The sequence below is a fragment of the Copadichromis virginalis genome, linkage group LG22 (genome assembly GCF_057382275.1).
Source record: "Copadichromis virginalis isolate Kocher_CV1m ecotype Utaka linkage group LG22, C_Virginalis_male_GT1.1, whole genome shotgun sequence".
NCBI lineage: Eukaryota > Metazoa > Chordata > Actinopteri > Cichliformes > Cichlidae > Copadichromis > Copadichromis virginalis.
The window spans coordinates 18,694,132-18,716,732 of record NC_140638.1 but is presented as its reverse complement, the minus strand read 5'-3'; the positions used below and the strand labels follow the sequence as shown (position 1 = coordinate 18,716,732).

The 22,601-nt window shown below is 42.9% G+C and overlaps 1 protein-coding gene across 8 annotated transcripts; it reads left to right on the top strand.

Annotated features, from left to right (window-relative positions):
- Nucleotides 1-304: 304 nt before the first annotated feature.
- nfyc (nuclear transcription factor Y, gamma) lies at nucleotides 305-20,823 on the top strand. 8 transcript variants are annotated; one of them, XM_085446568.1, is made up of 11 exons: nucleotides 305-400; nucleotides 11,063-11,169; nucleotides 11,276-11,344; nucleotides 13,060-13,173; nucleotides 14,950-15,045; nucleotides 16,089-16,265; nucleotides 17,839-17,907; nucleotides 18,334-18,492; nucleotides 18,800-18,904; nucleotides 19,047-19,106; nucleotides 19,463-20,823. In XM_085446568.1, the coding sequence occupies exons 2-11, from the start codon at nucleotides 11,071-11,073 to the stop codon at nucleotides 19,580-19,582; spliced, it is 1,068 nt and encodes a 355-aa protein (XP_085302694.1). In that variant the 5' UTR covers nucleotides 305-400; nucleotides 11,063-11,070; the 3' UTR covers nucleotides 19,583-20,823. The 8 variants fall into 8 exon arrangements, with proteins under 8 accessions (XP_085302694.1, XP_085302689.1, XP_085302697.1 ...); XM_085446563.1 differs by having other exon boundaries at nucleotides 11,273-11,344; XM_085446565.1 differs by lacking the exon at nucleotides 305-400 and adding an exon at nucleotides 3,370-3,464 and having other exon boundaries at nucleotides 11,273-11,344.
- Nucleotides 20,824-22,601: the final 1,778 nt, after the last annotated feature.

The following is a 22,601-nucleotide window of genomic DNA, read 5'->3' as shown; positions in this document are numbered from 1 at the left end:
TTGATATATTTATTTTTTTGGTTGACTGTGAAGATCTCAGTTGATCAGCAGTTTCTGAAATACTCAGACCAGCAGCCATGCCACATTCAAAGTCAATGAAATCACCTTTTCCCCCATTCCGATGCTCATTTTGTGTATCTGTGTATATATAAAATGCATTTGTTGTTTTTTCCAAGTCACTTTGCTAATTTTACTATAAATGAGGACTACCTGAGCAATTAACTGTTTAGTGAATCAAATAATTAAAAAAAAACTGACGCTGTTTCTCAGGGAACGTAACCTCTACGTCATCGCGTTGGACTCTTTCCGGTTCGAATAGCAGCCATCTTGTTTCCCCTTGCAGGCTAAATAAAATAAATAATACGCTGAGCTGGACTTCACTTCGAACCCGTTAAAGAAAGTGAGTAAGAAATTAAAATTCATTTATATGTGGAGTGTTTACATGAAAGTTGTCCGTGTTGGCTGGAGGTAGCGGTAATTACTTCGCTTCTTTTCATTTGCTGTTCTTGACCAATAGACGATTGTTTTGGAAGATGAACATAGGCGCCATTTCCCTCCCCGCTCTCTGAGGCGCTTATTGGTGGCCCGCTGAAAGGATCACGGACGCTCAGGAAACTGATGTTTTGTGTCCACCATTTTGGCTCATATCCGAGCGATTGTCAGACACACTGGCTATTTGCTCCTGACCCCGAATGGCGCCAGTTGCAGAACGAACTTAGCCCTAAAAACCTTGATTGGTGGAATCTAGTCCGAGGTTTGATTGGTCTGAAGGACAGATCCAAACGTTGTCTTTATTGGTTAGACTGTTTCTTCCTAGCATTGCAAACCTTTGCAAACTTTCATATGTTGGAAGACTCGCTGTCAGCTGGTAATTAAAATTACACACGCTGAGCTGTACAGCGCTCATCAGTCTGTATCCCCAGCAAGCTAACATTAACTCCACTAACGTTAGCATAAAGTCACCGTCGGCAGTGACCATCCTATTAGCTAGTATGCTGCATGTGTCTCCCTACGCCTACTCCGTTAAGCATTTCACAGTGGATACACAGCACTACAGTGCATCTCAGTATTTTGTAGTTTATTTAGCATCCTTTGTGTGACGAATATATACCGACTTCCGTATGCTAGCGTTGAATATAGCATTGAATTCAGTGGCTCTTGTTAGCCTCTGTGTTAAACCCAAACACCTTATAATGTAGCGACTTTTTGAAGTCAAACTCCGTGCTAAATGCTGGGGTGTTAAACAGCAAAGCTGCTCTAGTCTTCGTGTGAATTCCCTGTGATGACTATATCATGCCTTTGTTTCCACTATTTAGTACTTTGGGGAAAAAATCTTCACACAGTGTTCAATTAATGAATACAAATGTATTTTCAACCATACTAACCAAACAAAGTCACACAACATGAAGCTTCACCAAGTTAATATTTAGTTTAGTTATGCTTTAAACCTAACAGACATTCACCCCATTCTCATTACGACCTGTGTGCAAAAAACAATAGTCTCTTTGTGTTCCCACGAAAATAAGAACTTAATAAAGAATATGAGAGTTTAATCAGCTCTTATCAGCGGGGCAAAAACGGTGTGCAGCTTAGTAAACTTTATCTCTCTAGAGAAGGTATGCATTACGTCATCATTTGTGTGTAGGTTTAATTGAGCAGTTGAGATCATATTTAAAAAGCCTGGGATATTAGAACACCTTAGACAGCATAAGTAAGCTGTGTGCAAGTCACCCAGCTTACCATGTCGTTTTGCAGGTGCTCATGTGTTTTTCCATGTTTGCAGGTGAATGCTTGGCCTGGCTACCCTCAGGGTAGCTGCTGTGTTTATGAAACCCAACGTCTACTTGGTGCATGTTTATCTCTAAACAGCGTCAGAGAAAGCAAACATGTTCCTGCTATGGGCAGTACAGGTCATGGGAAGGTCTCATTTCTGCGGTGACCTTGCCAGGTGTCATTACTGAGGCATTTTGGGTAGGCTGAATGCAGCTACAGAGAGCTGTTCGAGCATGGCAGCAGCAGTGGAGAGATTAGTCTTTGTGCAGCTCTGCTCTAATCATTAACTGGATGTCTGTAGTACCTGCTCTAGTCCCCATGCTCCTCACAAAAATAGTAAAGGGAACATTTAGCTTTGTTTCTCTTGAGTCTATCTTGTGCTCTCGCCCTCCCTCCACTTGTTCTACCCCTCCCATCCTGTAGCAACTCTCCTCTCTGTCCTTCTCCATCCTTCCGGTCCCCACTCCACCCCCACCACGGTTTTTCATTGATAGGGCAGTTTATTATCTCTCCAGACTTTTGTAGCTGGATGTGTTCCTCTCTACAGTCTGTATGTTTTTTTTGTTTTTTTTAAATTAAAGCTTAACCTTTGGGCTGCACCGCCACTTGGTCGCATCTCAGCAGTTTACTTTAAGCTTTTAACAGGTTTGCCCATTAGAAGTAGAAGCATTCACATCGTAGGTGGTGCATTAAACATCATGAGTTGTGCACATGAGTACTAAAATCACTCTCTTGAGTTGCAAACTAAAGGTTTTTGTGTCGAAAGTATGCACATTTAAGCAATGGAGACTTAACAAGAAGGACATTGTGTGACATTGCTGACATGGTTTTTTTGATGACGTTACCATTGTGGAAGTTGCTGTGAGCACAGTTTTTGGGGTCAAGACAACATTGTCTTTGTTTATGGGTTTTCACCCATATCTCTTAATTCTTGTTTATCCACAAATAGGATGAGAGTCAAATGAACTCTTTCTCTTTTTTTTTTCTTTTTTTTTTCTCTCTGCCTTCTTCCACAACTGCTATCTAGTCAGCTGATTGTTCCATTTTGTACAAAGGCTCTCCATTGATTTGTTTTGCACAGAATAGTTTATTGTGTGTATTTCATTGACACTGTGTAAGATGTCATGGGATTTATAGTGGTTGCATTAAGTTGCCTCAAAAAATGAGTTGAATGGAGTTCATGTAGCTAATTCATATTCTGAATAAATAATGCATGACCATGCATGTAGACATATTTGTTCCTCTGTTAGAATAATATTAAGAGTGACGTGATCTCATTGTTAGAGGTAGGCTGGCTGGAGGTTAGATGTTTTCATTGTGTACCTGTGACTGTGAGCAAGGATAACTGAGAATGCAAGGACAAAATGTGCATGTGTGTGGGTGTGCATGTAAGACCGTGCACAGGTATGAGACAGGGAGTCTGCTTAGTATGCTTTTGTACTTTAAATCATGTGGATGCAACATGCGGCATCAATTCTGGCACTTGGTTCAGCCAATAAGGGACCCGCCTAGCTGCCTGCATCACATTGCCATCAGCCTGTACAAGCAGAGCGCAGGCGGGGCTTAGGGAGACATTTAGTTTGACATTGTAAATAAGCAGAGAGCAGTTGTCAGAGAGCAGCCCGTGGAAGCTTTTTCATCCGTCCAGCAGCAGGAGAAGTAGAGACCGCTTGAGGACAGACAATGGCAAGGCAAGCCACAACCAGCACACCCTCACGCACTCCCTGCAGAGCTTTCCACAACTTTATCTGCTCTTTTCCATCTATACTCATGTCTACTCTCTCTTCCTCTTTTCTTTTCCCTGACCCCTATCCTGCAGCTCAAGGTAACTTAGAGCAGGAAGTTGGCTGTCGGTAAAAGGGGGTTGGGCAGAGGAAAGAGGAGGAGCAGGGGATTTGTCAGAGCTGATTGGTGTGTGTGGCTACCAATAGTGTGTGAGGACACAGTCGTCTCATTGGTTTCGAGTATCGGAGTGAGGTGGGAGCTGGCTGTGAGGCGGGGTTTGAGTATCATGTAGCATGCTAGATTGATTACTCTTGAATGTTAAAGGGGAAGGAGGCTAGAGATTTTTGTCTGTGAGTCGGGAGTGCCGCTGTACTGTTTGCCTGCTGTTGCTCTGTTGCCTGCCGCTGTGCTGGTCCTTCTATTCCTTCTCACCTTCTTCTCTGCACCAGGCCAGGGGTCACCTCAAAGACAAACACATGGGAGAGGAGGAGGAGGGTTAGGGAGCAGAAAAGGAGGAGAAAGAGAGAGAAGGTCAGCGAGTTGAGGGGAATTGGGCTGAAGAGAAACAGCAGAGACGGGGTTGTATGTCTAGGTTGGAAGAGGACATTGGGAGGCTGTTGAAGGAGACGGGGCAATGTGTAAAGGCAGAGTGGGAGAGAGAGAGAAAAGAGGGAGGGGTGGAAGAAGGGGGGGCTCGCTCTTCGCTCTGTGTCCGGGCTTAAAGCCTTTTTAAAGCCAGCCAGAGTGCCTTTTGTCTGTTGATACGATCAGGGGGACTGAAGGAAGTGAAGGAGCACGAGAGTTTTTCTGTCAACCTCTGTGCTGCCTCTGCTGCTGCTTTCAAGGAGACTTGGACAGGGCTATCTGTTTCTCTCTACTCTGCTGTGCTCCAGGTCGTTCACCATGAAGGGCACAGGGGTAAGTCTGACAGCTGAACACATACACAGCGAGAAGACCTTAAGTTGTCTTTGGTTTTTGGTTTTTTTTCAAAAAAAAAAAAAGTCCACTTTTTGATGTTTCTCCATCACTCTGCAACGATGAGATGTCTGTCCTTTACAGCCATCCTCACCCCTCCCCCCCCATTTCCTCCCCCTCCCCTCACCTGTCCTGTAGTTCTCACCTTGGGAGATTGGTGTTGTGCAATTTGTGTATTTACGTGCATGGCTGTCATCTACGTCCTTCATTTGTCATTTCAGTGCTATATGGTTTTACAGAACGGTGTTCATAAAATAATATAGCTGTTTAGCATTATGTTTTCATCGTCGAATTTCACTTTGCATTATTGCTCTGTCTTTGGATGTCACTTGTTTTGACTTTGGACCAGTGTGCACACAAACACGCTTCACGTACTCAGTGCCCCGTTATCGACTGCATAGAAGTGCACGGCAGCCAGATACTGACTTTGTGCTTAGATGCACTCTGCTGTTTCGGTGGTGTCCTTGGGCCCTGTGGCCACAGAGTCTTGGGGTCGCTGGCCAAGACCCCACTTTTTCTCCTAATGTCCCAATTAACATTTTCATGGCAGATGGTGGCGCAGAGTTCAGCAGCAAAGAAGACATCCATGTTAAAAGAAGATTTGCTGTATATGTGGAGAGGATATCTCTGAGAGTTGTTGTCACTGTTGGCGTCAGTAGTCCCCAGGGGTGGAGGTGCAGCTGGTTGCAGTGACCTCAGGACCCCCCAGGCCCCTCACCATGACAGTGCCAGACACCCAGATGGGACAGACTGTCAGCTTGTCAGCTTCAGGGGCAGAGGAGGCTAATAGTTTGATCTGATCTCTTCTGATGGAATCTGTGTAGGGTGCCTCTTCTCTCACTTTGCCTCTGACTCCGTGCCTCTCTCCTCCTTTTCTCCCTAATTGAAAGTTTCCATTGGTGCCTTTGACAAAGCAAAGTCCCGTTGGGGAAAGAGCGAGCAAGCGAGGGAGATTGAGAGAGGGAGACTAAAAATAACTCTTAAGTTGAAGCCCTCGCTGCCAAATCCCAGGGTTGGCTGCGGTCTGCATGAGATTTGAATATCATTTGTACCCTACGCCAAACCATAGGCACACCAGGGGAGGAAAAAGTAAACAAAACACGCAAACCTCTTGCACATAGCTAGGCCTTTCCGCTCATCACTAAGGTGACCACAGCAACTGTAGGTTTACTCTTTTGTTCCCGCCCCCACTGTGCTCTTACATGTGTACACTTTCACTAAAGACAGTGTGTGTCGGCACCCAGGGGGAGTCGGCCGTATCCCAGCTTGTAATATGCAGGTGCCTTTAGCCCTGCCTACTTTGACGCCAGAGACTGGGCCTAGCATTGGATGAAGGTCATAGGAATGTGAGATTGACTCCTGCAGTCTCTCCAACTGCACCGAGAGGGAAACATGCAGAGGGAAGGAGAGGCCCAAGAAGAAGTGAAATTAAAAGCGGGATGCAGAGCACAGCTAGTATGTACATTATGTGGTGTTTTCATTAGGCTTCTTAGAAAGTACACCGCCTGAACCGCTGGGGTCACTTAAGTGCTGCAGTGAAAGTTGGAAAACCTGCTCTTTTCTATCCTCCCCCTCTCCCTCCCCTTCTCTCTTTCATCTCTCTCTCTCTCTCTCCCTCCCCCCTCTCTGGTTTCTCTCCTCTGTTGAATGACCTTGGGAGATCAGTGACTAGCACTTCCTGGAGTTGGCTTGAAGCAGAACCAAGGGCAAAGTTTACAGGGCCGTTGGGTCGGCTAGATCGGTCCGGCCATGCCAAAAGGATGTTACGCTGTAGGTCAAAGTGAGCATGTGTGTCATTAAAATCCTGTCTGTTCATATTTAATTGTACCACCATCTGTGAAACCACTGCGTGCATTTGAGTAGTTAATCTGTAATTCCTGGCTGCAAACTTCTTGTTTTTTCCTGAGTAGATCATTTACCCTGTATGCTGTATCCTTGCCAGTTTATTTCTGACTGGTATTTGTGATCGGGTTCAGCACGGTTAGTGCTTTAATATTTGAGAATCTGTGGATACGCTCATTGGATTTATGACCACGATTTAACATCAGTGTTTGTTAGTGTGACGTTTGTTACTTAGGCTGTATTTGTTCCAACAGACTGAGTGCACTAAATCAGGATAAAGCTGTCTTATTAAACAGTCATCATTAAACATTGGTTAGGTTCTCAAATGTCCAAATGACATAGCTTGGTTTATGTGAGCACTATACTGAGTTTTCTGCTTAGTGATCTAGTTGAAATCTAGCAGATTTCAACCTTAGGTGACCTTCCTCCAGAAATGCCCACTCTGCATCACTGACAGTTTTGTGACAAAGCAGCATGTGGAAATTTAACGTCTTGCCTAAGACCTCTCAGTGGACCAGTGACTATCCAATAGCTGGTATTATATCTTAGGAAAAAAAAATCTCACCTTTCTTCTTGGTGGTAACTAGTCTATGTGGGTATGTATTTACTCTTTGTCCAGGCTGACATGTGAAAGTGTGAAGGGTACAATGCAGAAGGTTACTCTGAGGTTATAATACGCACAGAAACTGAAAGTAATCTATTTCTTCTGTCAACTCAGTTGTCTTTATATGTGCAAAGATATGATAACCTTGGGAATTGAAAGGAGAGTTGTAAAGCAAGAAGTCACTCTTTAAAACTACAACTGCTGTAGTAGCTGTCATGCAGTTGTACACTAATCTGAAAAAATGGTGAGGCAGCGATAACTCTTTATATTCATATTTAATATTATTTTAAAAATGGTCAACCGGCTTTGAAGATTCAGTATAAATATATAAAGGTTCAGTATATGATTCACTTTATCTTAGCTTTACATTTGCTTACACGTGACGTGACAGAGAGATCTGAGATGAGCTGCCTGCTTCTTCATCATCCATGGCGGTGATAGCGATACTGAAACACCTCAGTGAAAAGTTCACTCGGTAGCCTCGAGTGGGGCTTCAGGTCCTCCCACACTGCCTCGACTTGTTCACTTTCAAATATGCTCCTCAGAATTGGGCTCAGTTTACACAGATTGTCAGGTCATTAAGAGGGCAATTAAAAGCAGAACATTTCACTTTAACTAGAAGCCAGTTAATTAATTCCAACTCTGTTATCTCGCACATTGTCACTGCGCAGAAAGAAGCATGTTACGTCTTCTTTTCTCGTTCACTTATCTTTAAAAAAAGAAAAAAACAAAAACGGATCAGCCAAGCGATACGATCTCCTTGTTTCCAGTTTGCTGCATTTCTGCCTGCCATCAAGCCGGTGTCCTATCGGGTTTATTTGGACAGGAATTGAAAGCTCATGTAAAGCGGTGTGATGTCAGAGTTCGAGCGAGACGCCAGTGCTGCTGTGAATGGCCACTTAATGTGACGTGCCAGAAAGAGTGGGGAGGGAGGTGAGGATGAGATAGAGATGCAGGGCCCGGCTGGCAGAACAGCATTAGCGCTGATTCAGCTGCTGGAAGCCGAGCAGTGTTGACTTTCTCAAAGAGATCAGGTGAAAGTAAGACAAGACAGAAAATGCAAGAAAAGCATACTCGTGAGTGATAAAGGGAGAAGGGAAGCGCTAGGAGAAGAGACTGTAGAGCTGCTGAAGGAGGAAGAGCAAGTTGCTGTGTTGGAACGAAGTCGACGAGGTCGAGACGTTTGTCCTCAAAGATGCACACATAGAAAAGAGCTGAAGGAAACCCAACACCAGCGATTCTGTCTCGATGACCTGATGAAGGACAACAGAGCTGCAGGGAAGAGGAGAAGAGAGAAGCACAGCAGAGAACAACACCATGTACCCTAATATAGCAACAGCAGCAGATTAGAACAACACAGCAGGAATGAGCTTGTCAATTTCATTGCGTGATTCAACAGAATAATTTGGAATTTTTAGCAATAGCGAGTCTGCTTCAAAGCAAACACAAGCACAACATTTACAGAGACTTTATCTTGAGTGACTGATAACGCTCCCCATAAGTAGTAAGAAGTGAACTGGACTAGCAAGAAAATTCCATTTAAGTAGCGCTTTAAAGCTTGCTGAACTGAAATATGGAGGTAAATGGTGCTTATCCCTTCAGATAAAATAAGCCGTCTTGACTTTGCATCAATCTCCAGACCTTTTTCGTGTCTTACAGTGTTGACATTTATTAGCTTTTGAGGAGATTCAACATTTTTTTTTTCGTGCAGAGGATAGCCCCATTCACTGTGTTTATTTGACAAGGGTAGGCCCAGACCATAGAAGGTGTTGCACAAAGTCAGCGGAATCGGCTCCCACGCAAACTTTCCGTTGATGCAAAGCATTGGGCAATTTGGTTATGCAGTTATATACTCGGTAGAATATGCTACCAAGCTGGAGGAGCAATGCTCAAGGGCATGTTGACACTTAGCCTTCTCTTCTCTTTCGCTTATATTGTTCTGTTGCTTCTTTCCTCTCTCACGCTTTAGCATGCCTCTCCTCACATATGCTTTCTCATTTCTTCTCACATAGCGACTTCCCCTGCACCTCCCCTCCCTCTTTTTGCCGCTGTGGTTAATGTAGTTGCGTATATTTACATTGAAGGTCACAGGGTCAGAAAGAGGTAGTTGGGGGTTTGTGTGTGGTTTGATATTAGCACACTCCTCTAACAGCTTTAGTTTATGAGAAGTGAGGTGTATAAGGGCGCAGGAGGAGGAACTTGGGAGGTTTATGTGTTTTATAGTTGCCGTTTTATAACTGATAGGGCTTCTGTAATCCTAAGCCTAATTATTTGTTTCTCATCGTCTTATTTTGCCCCAGTTTGAACCACATAGTCTCACATATAATGCACATTCATTGATACCAAATTGTTTTGTTTACAAGATGATGTGTTATGTGGATGATGCTTATTTTGTTCATCCCGTCTTTGGGTTCATTTTGTTGCAAGGTACTTGGAGGCAGCAAAAGAACTGGCAGAGGTCAGTCCACCTGTCTTATGTGGGAAGAATGGAGGAATAAAAAAAACTACAATTCCCATCAGTCATTCCTGCCCTGTGGGATGCTGGGATTGTTCTGGAGACTGCAGGTTTTCAATCAACCTTGAAATGCAACTGGACACTGGGGCGTCAGACAGGGAAGGAGAGACACTGTCAAGGTCAATCACTAGCCTGGCATGCCATAGCTACAAGCGGCCTGATTGATTTATATAAAGCCCCCTCTCCCCCCTCTCTCACCCGGCATTCTGTCTTATTGATTTAGGCTACTGTCTGTCGAAAACTGAACAACAGAACAGGATGCAGCAGTGCTTCTTCTATATTATTCTACTGATGCAACTTGCAGGAGAGTCAATCTTTCCTGTCAAAAATCAATCAGGTAACGAGCCTGCATGCAGAATCAGTCGTTCATTGGTTTAAAATATTTATAACTGCACTTAAGCGCTGCAGTTAAAAGAGCTGATGTGGCCCCAAAGTCAAACAGTCCCTTACAACAAAGCTGTGACTGAACCTAGAGGGAGAGACACTGGATGGCGTGTTTGAAAGGCTGTTTCTTGTAATGTATTGGTCTGTCAGCTGAACCAGACATGGAACTATTCATGCTTGTTGGCCCAGGGTGAGAAAAGAAAAAGAAGCCCCCCCCCCCCCCCCCCCCCCTTCATTCTTCTAACATTTTCTTTATAGTGACATATCTCCTTTTCTACCACTCTGTGTCTCCCTTTTTCTGTCTTGTTTGACCCACATTGCTGGTTTGCATAGCAGTGTCGCTGTGGCCCTGTCTGTCTCTTACTTCCCCCAAAGTATCTGTCTAAAGCCTTTGGCACTTTGTCTTAGCGCTGGATTAATGCTGAACTGGACAAGGCACTAGCCCTCCCACAGCAACACACACAAACACATCCGGTCTCTCTTGAGTAGCTTTACACACTCATCTCTTGTTCTGTACCTTCACGTTTCTCCGTCTTCTCCCTCCTGCTCAATCTTTTCATCGAGGTACGGAGAAAAGGGGGAGAGTGAGGTGGAACAATCAGGGCACTTGAAGCTCTACATGCTCAGACAGGCCGGCTAATATTCCTCCAGCAGATTCCTGGCATGCCATAGTAACCTGCTGGATCCTCTTTCAACCGTTGGATCCTCTGTAGGAGCTCTGGCTGTGTTAGCAGTAATTTATTTCAGTTTATTTGGATGGTTTGTATCTCTGCGTGTCTTCACAATTTGTCAGTTTGCAATTAGGTTGTTTCTTTATGGCACACTCTTGCATCTGTTGCTTCAACACTGTTCACTTGCGGGCTCACCAAAAGCAGTTGACTTGCACATGATGTGCTTGTTTGTAGAGGAGCTGCAGCTATGTGCCAAAGGTGAGGGACCCATTCATAATCGTGGAGTGCGCAGCCAGTCTATTGGTGGGTTCTTAGGCTTGTCAACATCCCACAGGGACAATAATAGAAGCCTGCCGGGGTTCTATTTTCAATTTCACTGTATTATAATTACAGACTTTGATAGGATATGTGGTTCTGACACACAGGAAGAGCTCTGTGCAGTAAGGCCTTGTTTTGCAATGGTATTACATTCTTGATCTGTCTCCGAATCTCCATATCGCTTGTTTTTTGCTTTGAAATGATCGATCATTTTCTTGTATCCATCATCTTCTTTCTCTTCTTCTCTTTGAGCAGATTAGAAGATGTCTGGAGATGGTTTTGGAGCCACGGGCAGCGATGCCCAGCAAACACTGCAGTCCTTCTGGCCTCGTGTCATGGAGGAGATCAGGAACTTGACTGTGGTACGTAACACTCATGCAAACAGACAAATAATGCAGAAAAAAAGGAAAAAGTTGCAGTTTCAGCTTTATTCTGTACTTAACTGTATCAATCTGTTGTCCTCAGAAGGATTTCCGTGTGCAGGAGTTGCCTTTAGCCCGAATCAAGAAAATCATGAAGTTGGATGAGGATGTGAAGGTAAGAGGAGAACCTGAATAATGAAACTGAGAGAGAGGGTGTGTATTAAAAAGAACTAGATATCTTTATTACTATGCCTTTCACGAAGGGTGTGCCATACTTGTTTTAAAGAACATGCTATCAAAAGTGGGAAACATGTAGCTTAATCCTAGGCCCCCCAAATTAAAAAAAAAAAAAAAAAAGTATCTTGTGAGGTGATACTCCACTTCCCTGCAGATATATTTTCTCGTGGTGTTTTTTGACAGACGTGCAATAAAGAGCTCTGTCCAGCGCGTTGGGTCAAAACGTTCCATAGCTGGTGATTTGGGTTGTGTCTGGTAACTGTGAAGTTACATAATATATAATTCACATACCAGACCACACGGTGACCTGTCATGATCCATCTATATGGAAGAAACTACTCCAGTCCCCTGGGACAGGACAAATTATGGCAAAATGTAGTTCTGTTGTTTTCGTTTAATTGGTTGCCCCTTTGATATTTCTAGTTTAACTTTATTTTCTGACAAAAACGTATTGCTGTGTTGGAAATTGTTGATTCATTTGAAGCTTGGTTCTTATCAAGTTGTTGGTCTGTGGCTTTTTGTGCTCAGACCACTCAATAAATGGACTCAAAGATGCAATTATTATTTCATAATTAAAGATAATTTTTCAATTAAAAAGTTGTATCAACTCTTTGCATTCAGCAGCCACTGGTGATAGTAGCGCTTTTTTTTTTTTTTTTTTTTAATCAAATGGGTTTACGTTAAAACATTATCGATGCGTGAAGGAATAATTGGGCATCATTTTGTGACATTGCAAGACCTGCAGTGTAGCAAGTAGCTAATTAATGTGATTTTATGTAGAAAGCTGCTAATGCAGACATTTGTAGCAGTGAACTGCTTTTTGGTTTTAAGATTTCTCTTTTTCCACTTGTGGAATTTTTAAAATATAACCCACTTTGCTGGGAATTGCACTTCATGTTAATGGCTAAAATGAACCAGAAGAATATCACAAGTTATTACAGATAAAAGCATTGATTTGGGCCATATTGTAATACCACTGCTACATTTGAAGATCTGCTCAGGTTAACGTGGCTTTTTTTCTTTTTTTTGATGTGACAGAAGGAACCACTCCACCAGGCAGTTACGAGTCATGGAGGAGTGGTTCCCCCCCCCCCATTACACCTGATTGTCAGTCAGAATTGTTCATAGCCTCTAAAAAGAAAGCCTCTGCTCTGTGTTTGTGTGTGGCTTGAGTATGTCGTGTCAAGAATGCTATCCCCTTAGTTAAGCAGCAGCTTACAGCGGTAAAGAGATCAGGAGATCACTAACATATCCGAAGGAAAGACTCTTCTGTCAGTCCTGACACAGCACCTTGCACAGATGCAGTGCAAGCATGTGTGAGTGTTATAGCGTCAGTACAACTGTTCATTTAAGCATTGCTTTTATGAACATATAAGAAATACATTTTTATGGGAATTGATTTTAGAGTTCAGTGCTTATGAGCAGAAAGAAATAGATTAAAAGTACCCACTCAACTCTGCGTAAGCATCTATGCTAGTAACTACGCAGTCTTTATTTAACAAGTGAATGTATCTGTTGGTTATTTTTGCAGCAGCTGTGACTTTGATGTGGCCGGCTGTGACTGAGGTCCTGAGCGATTCGTGTAATTGCTGATGTTTGATTGATGGACTGTGGGTGTGTTTAACCAGGTGTAACACTATCTCTACTGTACAGATGATCAGCGCAGAAGCTCCGGTCCTGTTTGCCAAAGCAGCTCAGATCTTCATCACAGAGCTCACCCTCAGGGCGTGGATCCACACCGAGGACAACAAGCGACGCACACTACAGGTTATAGACATTTCTTTTTCTTTATATTTAAACTCCTCCATATGACATGCTTTTTTGTAATCCTTAGCAAATCCTACTTTAAGTGGATTGGACCTCCCGATACACACACAGCCCCAGTTGTAATACCCACACTCTGACATCAATTGGCTATCTTTTTGGTTTCGTGCTTCTTATTCACTAAGTGCCAGTGTCAGTGTGCATGTACAAGCAGAGACCCCATACCAGCATCCCCTTGAGGACGGTCTCTCTGTTAAGTTCCTTCTCCCTCCATTCACTTTAAAAGCAAATCCAGGCGGGTGCCGGTGACCCACTTTTCCCCTGGTGCCTTTTAGCATCCTCTGCTGTACCAGAGCTGAATAAAGGTGAGGCCTGGAAAGATACGGATGAAAAAGGAATCGGAGAACATGAAAGCACTGACGGAAGCGGTTGAGAAGAATCAGTCTGGAATATGTCTCACCTGCATGTCAAGTAGAGAAAAACTGTGGAGCAGAACATGAAAGCCCTTAAGTCCACTTTATCCATTCACATACCTCTGAGAGATTAGCAGTCCATGGATATGTTTGTGTATGCCAACGCAGGTAGAAAGAGGAGAAAATCTATCTTATCACAGTTTGTCTTGTGCTGAAGGCCTGCTTTGGAAGTACACTTGTTTTGCTGTTAATATAGCTCTGTCCCAAATGGTAGTTCTATGTTTTTTATTGGTCAAGAAACTGTTTTTTAGAGCTCTGCAGTGCACACTTTAAAATAGAAACTTCATCTACTGTGACTGTGCACACGTTAATTGCCTTGTACACTACAGATGACGCATTAGTTGCATGTGATGCTTCACTTCATGAATACAGGATTTTTTTTTTTCATTTCCCTAAGTGAGGGAAAGTGGTGCCCTCCATTTCCACACGCATACACATGTAGAGCCTGATCCTTTTGTGAAGAGGGCACGCCAATTGGGGTCACCATAGCAACGCTCATCAATAGAACAAGTGTGGATGTGACCTGATGTTACCAGATATTAATCAAGGTACTAAATATAGCCTCTAGTGAAGGGGAGGGTCACAATGGAGGGGGGTGGGGGGTCCTGACAGCCAATATCCTGTGGAAAATTCCACAGAGACAGCACACTGGTGTGGATATAGGAAGGGGTATAGAAGCAGAGAATGTGCTCATGAGGGCAGGAAAATGTCATTCGTCCTCATTTACACTTATCTCACACACAGATGTGCGTTTCTCACTGTGGTCCTCTGGTGGTGGGTTTATTATTCCGTTTGCCTTTAGTAATGTTTTGTTTGGAGACAGTGTTATTTGAATCGCACAATAAATTATCAATCTGATCTGCTAGAAGTCAAAACTTGTGTAGAACAAAGATGTTTATGGGTAGATCAGCATGTTTTGGCTTGGGTGCCCTAGAGGTCGATTTGCATGTGGATAAATGTGTTACGGTGTTTTTGGTTCCCTGCTTAATACCTTTTTATATGATAACACTCATGAAGATGTGTTGGTCTAGAAACACAGTCCTTTTGTATACTGCATGTGTTGCTAGAGTTTTGAGCTGACTAACTGATTAAGCTCTAAACGTATCCTTTAAATTCAAATATTAAAGCAAACACCCATCTAAGTACTACTAGGAACTGTATACAAATCTCCCTTGTCTGGTTGTTTTGGGAGTGATGACCTCAGACCTAGAGGCATGTTTATAAATAGGTGGCTGCGCATATAGAATTGGCATACTAAAGCGCTGACCTCTTTGCTTGACTTTCTCTTTATATTTTATATTCACAGAGGAATGACATTGCCATGGCAATAACAAAGTTCGACCAGTTTGACTTCCTGATTGACATCGTGCCCCGGGACGACCTGAAGCCCCCCAAACGACAGGTAGGAAAGCGGCCTCATTATAGTATTTATTACCTACACTGTGACAGGGAAACAGCTGGTATCTCATTAAAGTTACCACAGGATAAAGAGCTGATGATTTGGGTATTCATCTCAGGTACTTTCCATTGTTGGCAACCTGGAGGTGCTGTAAACATCCTTGACTGGAAGCTGAGGTTTTGACAGCGAGGGCTTTCAGTCGGATGTTTGCAGCGTCTTATTGCCTCAGACCGCCAACAGTAACCTCAGTGATTAAACTAGTTTGTGGAAGCTGGTACCATACAGTGTCTGCTATAACAAAGTGTTAAAACCATGGCTCCGGTCAGGACATGACTCAATGAAGATGCTGAAAGAAAACTGCTTAAAATGTTATGGCAGGCGATTAACGGCCAATATCAGTTACATTAAATTGATGTATAAGGAACTTTCAAAGGTGGAAGAGTGAGATATTTAAATTTGCTGTCACGTAGACTGTCTCCAGACATGTAAACATCCTACACTCTCAGCTGTGTTGTCATGGAGCTGGGAGAGGGGTGTTTACGCTTCTGGTGATGGAGAAACCTCATCCAGACGAAGCCTGCTCATTAGTGAATTACAAAACAAAATGATATGGGTCGGTGTTTATGGACAGTTTATTGGGTTTTAAGTTTAACACCTGTATACCAGCTCAGCATTTAAGGTGCTGAACTGCCCTGATTTATCTGACAACCCTGATGTTACATTTCTGTTGCTGGACCAGGGAAAGCATGCCAGCGGTTATCACATTATTAAGTTTCATTCGATTTGTAAGTTACCCCTTTAGCATTACAGGTTGTAATACTGAAATTTTAAGGCTGATTAGCACCAACACATCACCTCAGCAGGCCTCCGGACTTGCATTGCATGTTATCAACCAGTATGGATGGATCTTGTACCCAGATTACGTTACTCTTCCCCAGTCACATCCCATCAGTTATTTATCAGACTCGGTCTACCGTTACACCGGTAAAAATAATTCATGGAGATGCAACGGACTGATAGGCGTCCAATGTGTGTATATTTCTCAGGAGGAGATGCGTCAGTCTGTTGCTCCAGCAGAGCCAGTGCAGTACTACTTCACCTTGGCCCAGCAGCCCGGAGCCGTGCAGGTGCAGGGCGCACAGCAGGGCCAGCAACCTGCTGCGCAGACAGCGGCGACCATCCAGCCCGGACAGATCATCATCGCACAGCCGCAACAGGGACAGGTACGGTTAGCAATGTGCTTTGTAGTGCACGTCGCAAGGAAACACTCAAAGTGAAACCACCTGCAAAAACTAATTCTGCAAAATCCCCGTTAGACTCATGTATGGTACTTTAGAGGGGGAAAAAAAATTGGTTTCATTGTGTGCTGGAGTAACACCTGAAAGATGACCTCTTTCTAGAAGTCCTCTTCCTAGAAGTCCTAGGAGTCTCATATTTCTTGGATTGACTCACTGGATTTATTGATATTATTCGTAGCTAACATGTAGGAGCTGACCACTCTCCTGCCAGCAGGATTAATACGGCATCGAAACACACCCAGCAAATCCAGCTTTACACATACATGGACACCTTGCACACAGGGAACAGAACGTTCCCTGATCTCTTATTTACTGTGAATCAATAACCTCTTAATGGAACAACATCCCCATTTATATACAAACAAATACACACTCAGAGTCCTAGGATGAGGTTTTTCTCCTGAGGGTTCTGCATTTTCACCACCCATCGAGATAACAAGCACACATATGTAGGGGCACCATTCAGTTCATCTCTCTAATTATTTCATTCCTGCTACTTTTTCTGCTGAGCACTCCTCCTCTCCGGTTTGCACTCTGCATGTCATGTAGCCTTGCTGCTGGGCTGGTGTGATGCTTCATGCTGCTTCAGCACACTGCCTGTAGCTGAGCTGTCATACTTGTTTAGACCTGGTGTGATTCACACTCCTGCTACTGCTGCAGTCCCAAGCCACACTTTGACATTAACCTTATGTAAACGCAATCTTTGACTGTTTACAAGGTGGCACTTCAAAAAGGTGAGATTTTAACTCAGTTTTAAATTAAAATCTGTGAAATTTTGAAGCTTTGCAACATTTCTCTGATTGTTTTTATCCACTTAGTAATGTCAGGACTAAAGGTTACGTAGTTGTCTATTCAAATGACATAATTCCCATGTGAAAGACGGAGCTGATTGGATTACTTCTAACCTCATCAGACAGATGTCATGTTTGGTACAACAGATTTGGAGTGCGCATTAAGGTGTTAGCAGTAGTCCTGCAGGATGAAGAAGTATAAGTCAGTGCAGAGATTAAAATGAGGCGAGTTCCCATTTCACATCCTTTATTTGTGCGTCTGTGTGTGGCGCTTTCAGCGTCACTGTCAGTGCTGTACCGATTCTGTCACTTTTCTCTCAGGCCAACAACCCTCAACAACTTAAAATCTGCAGTTGGCCTTTGTTGAGCTTCTGTAAATGCAACTGTGATGTATTCTATACATTTTTAACTACCTGTTCAGTTACCACCATGTTTTCTTTTTGTGTTTTTTTTTTTTAACAATTTAATTTTTATCATTTCACATCATCCTTTTTATCAACCTCCTCCCGTTTTACTTGCATATTTCATAAACATGCTCGTAAATGTCATCAACTGCCTATATGCCACTGTTTGCTGCTCCTACATTTCAATCTTTCTCTGCATACGTGCCAGTTCCGCTTACGTTTTTGTGTTGAGTTTGTGCACTCGCTGCTTTCTCACTATGTGTCTTTCTCTCATTTTCCCATTTCTTTTCTGTCGGCCATCAGATGTTGCAAGGTGCCACCATGCAGCAGTTACAGCAGGTGCAGGTGCAATCACAGGGCACGCCCATCACGGTAAACACACATGCTTTCATATGTTTGCTAACCACACACAGAGAAAGAGGCCACTGCTTTGTGCCACAGCCTCTTAGGTGATGGCCGCCTACAAACTCTGTCCTGCTCAGGTGACTGAGGTCTTTAGGGGTGATTGTCACATGATCCTAACAAACATCACCTGCAGACAAAACAGAGAGAGAGGACGAACCTGCGTTTTCACGTTATGTCCCTGAATCTTATTGTGCCTGCTTAATAAGCTACTCGCAGACTTAAAATTTAAGGATACCTAGGCTTCCAACTCTTGGTTTAAGATTTATTGTACTCCAGAAAAGATAATGATTTACTGCTTCCTTGCTTAACTACATGCTTCTGCTACGTAAACAACCGGTGTCGTCTGTTTGTTTATCTGTGTTTTCTTCTCTTTTCTGCTCTTGTCTGCTTTAGAGTGCGCCTGTCGCCATGCAGGTGGGTGAAGGCCAGCAGGTGCAGATTGTCCAGGCTGCCACAGCCCAGGGTCAGGCTCAGACAGCTCAAGCCCAAGGCCAGACCATGCAGGTCATGCAGCAGATCATCACCAACACTGGAGAGATCCAGCAAATCCCAGTAAGAAATGACAGGATGGAAAAGGAAATTATCAGTTTTGTTTTTTTTTAAAGAGAGATGATGGACAGTGTAATGTGTTTGCTGCATGATGTTGTTTGATATTGTGGTGCAAGACAAACATGTGAATTTAACATCCATCAGTATTTGATGTGAGCTGTTAAGTTCGAAAAGGTTAAAAATTCACTAGAGGAACGTTAAGGTTTCTCATTCCTGTAGTCCAGAGCAGGAAAATGGCTGTGACCTCTCTGCTCAAATGACCTTTTCTCTAAACCAAACTTTGTCTCCCCCTTGTGTCGGTTGGCTGTAGGTACAACTAAATACGGGACAGCTGCAATACATCCGCCTAGCCCAGCCCGTCTCTGGAGCACAAGTGGTCCAGGGGCAGATTCAGACTCTTGCAAACACCCAGCAGGTAACCCTACAACAGCAAGAAATCCAGCTGATGTCCAAGCACTTAGCTGTAATAAACTATGACTGGATGTGTTTACACTTGTCAGTTATGGTATGAAGCTGCTTGTGAATCCCAGTGAGTGAATAACTTGCTCTCTCTTTAGATCACACAGACAGAAGTACAACAAGGACAGCAGCAATTCGGCCAGTTTACTGATGGCCAGGTAACACATGCAACAAATAAATACAATTTTGAAATTTTAGTGTTTTATTTGTTTTCAGGTGACAAATGGCACATTGTTCTTATTTACGCTTTTCTATCTTTCTTGGATTGTCTCATTTTAACTACTTAAACAACTGGCTGATAACCAGTGGACATTTGCACTTCTAAATCCTGTTAATTCAAACAGTAGAGGGAATTGTTATCAGAAGATCATAAATTAAATGTCTTATTGAGCATTTTTAATGTCATCTTGTAACAATGAAAGGTGTGTAATCCACTAAGATCTAATAAAAAAAGCTCACAGAAAACTGAACACACGCAACCTTAAACCTCGCCATCTTTCCTCCTTTTTCTCAGCAATTGTATCAGATACAGCAGGTGACAATGCCAGCAGGACAGGAGCTGACCCAGCCAATGTTCATCCAGTCTACCAACCAGACAACTGACACACAGGTCACGCAGGTCAGCACTGAATGAGCCCTGCCAGGAGACTTTCTCCTCTCACACATACAGCACGCACACCAGCCCACGCGATGCAGACGGATGCCATCAACTTTGACAAAAAGGACTCTCAATAATTCATTTTAAGCACGGCTCATTGCAACGAGGGACCTGAAATCTTGTAACACTCATGTTTTGTAATAAATTTACTACACTGGATCAAAAACCAAAGGGACGCTGATTGACTCTTTCACAATCATACGTTATGATCATCCAATCTTGTGCTTGTGTCACCCTTATTGAATGGATGACTTTACGTTGTGCAGCCACTTCCACAGTCCCTGACAACAGTCTTTGCACAGACTAAATTTATTTTTCTTCCCGTCATTTCCAACCTTTTACAGATTTTTAGACTATAAAGTGTTGATTCACACCTTGCTCTTCATTTGGAAATGAATCTGGAAAATGTCCGTCTTTGTCTACAGAAGCTGCTCTAGGTTTAGGGTAGCCATGGGAAGTTTTTATTTTTATTTTTATTTTTTATTTTTTATTATTATTATTATTTTTTATTATCATTATTAAAAAAACCCACCTTACTCATTGTTTGTCATGTAGTTGGATAAAACTAAACCATATACCTCAGATATCACTTTATACACCAAGTCAATCTAAGGGATAGTGAAGAGGTTGAGGTTTAAGGATATTTTCATGTAGTTTGTTGTGTTTTCCATAATGATGATGACGCATGACTTTACGCTGTAAGGGCTTCAAACTGTACAGGCTATTTGTGAATGTGATGTTTGCGATGGAAGCACACGCACATTCATCCTTACTCTTCTGATTATTTCCCCCCCCATCCCTTTGTCCTTAGAGTGGGGAAACTTTTTTCTGCCTCTATGCAGTTTCACACAGCCCTCTCGGCTTGGGTGGTTTTCGAGTCTCGAGTCTTGTGCCCCGGTTTGAGTCTCATGTACAAACACATGACTCCGTCTGGAGGGGGAAAAGCACCCTTTTTATAGAACTCTCCTTGTTTTCAATGAGTGTTTTTCTTTTGGCTTAAAATGATGTTTGGCCCGATATATTGCCCATTATTTTTTTATTTTTTTTGTACAGTAATGAGTATTATCAATGTTATTATTATTGTTGTTTTTGCATGTAGTTCAAACTGCCAGCATGACATGCAATAGATAGGTACAATTTTATTTTTGATGTTCCTGTTTTTTTTTTGTAAACAAACTTTGTGACGACAAAAAAAATTAAAAGCCATACCTTCTCAACTTGGTCTGTTTGGTTATCTTTGAGTTTGTGTTATTAAGAGCTAATCTACATCTCCATTGTTTATTGTTTTAGGGCAGTTAAGCACCTTGCTAGTATACAGGGAGACAGGAGAGAAAGTCACCAGGACCACGAGATAGGACTGAACCAACCTAGGCATCACCATATGCTATATTTACAGGTAGACGCGTCCCACCACAACAGGTCTTTGCCATATACAGGGAGTGCAGAATTATTAGGCAAGTTGTATTTTTGAGGAATAATTGTATTATTGAACAACAACCATGTTCTCAATGAACCCAAAAAACTCATTAATATCAAAGCTGAATGTTTTTGGAAGTAGTTTTTAGTTTGTTTTTAGTTTTAGCTATTTTAGGGGGATATCTGTGTGTGCAGGTGACTATTACTGTGCATAATTATTAGGCAACTTAACAAAAAACAAATATATACCCATTTCAATTACTTATTTTTACCAGTGAAACCAATATAACATCTCCACATTCACAAATATACATTTCTGACATTCAAAAACAAAACCAAAACAAATCAGCGACCAATATAGCCACCTTTCTTTGCAAGGACACTCAAAAGCCTGCCATCCATGGATTCTGTCAGTGTTTTGATCTGTTCACCATCAACATTGCGTGCAGCAGCAACCACAGCCTCCCAGACACTGTTCAGAGAGGTGTACTGTTTTCCCTCCTTGTAAATCTCACATTTGATGATGGACCACAGGTTCTCAATGGGGTTCAGATCAGGTGAACAAGGTGGCCATGTCATTAGTTTTTCTTCTTTTATACCCTTTCTTGCCAGCCACGCTGTGGAGTACTTGGACGCGTGTGATGGAGCATTGTCCTGCATGAAAATCATGTTTTTCTTGAAGGATGCAGACTTCTTCCTGTACCACTGCTTGAAGAAGGTGTCTTCCAGAAACTGGCAGTAGGACTGGGAGTTGAGCTTGACTTCATCCTCAACCCGAAAAGGCCCCACAAGCTCATCTTTGATGATACCAGCCCAAACCAGTACTCCACCTCCACCTTGCTGGCGTCTGAGTCGGACTGGAGCTCTCTGCCCTTTACCAATCCAGCCACGGGCCCATCCATCTGGCCCATCAAGACTCACTCTCATTTCATCAGTCCATAAAACCTTAGAAAAACCAGTCTTGAGATATTTCTTGGCCCAGTCTTGACGTTTCAGCTTGCGTGTCTTGTTCAGTGGTGGTCGTCTTTCAGCCTTTCTTACCTTGGCCATGTCTCTGAGTATTGCACACCTTGTGCTTTTGGGCACTCCAGTGATGTTGCAGCTCTGAAATATGGCCAAACTGGTGGCAAGTGGCATCTTGGCGGCTGCACGCTTGACTTTTCTCAGTTCATGGGCAGTTAATTTTGCGCCTTGGTTTTTCCACACGCTTCTTGTGACCCTGTTGACTATTTTGAATGAAACGCTTGATTGTTCGATGATCACGCGTCAGAAGCTTTGCAATTTTGAGACTGCTGCATCCCTCTGCAAGATATCTCACTATTTTTGACTTTTCTGAGCCTGTCAAGTCCTTCTTTTGACCCATTTTGCCAAAGGAAAGGACGTTGCCTAATAATTATGCACACCTGATATAGGGTGTTGATGTCATTAGACCACACCCCTTCTCATTACAGAGATGCACATCACCTAATATGCTTAATTGGTAGTAGGCTTTCGAGCCTATACAGCTTGGAGTAAGACAACATGCATGAAGAGGATGATGTGGACAAAATACTCATTTGCCTAATAATTCTGCACTCCC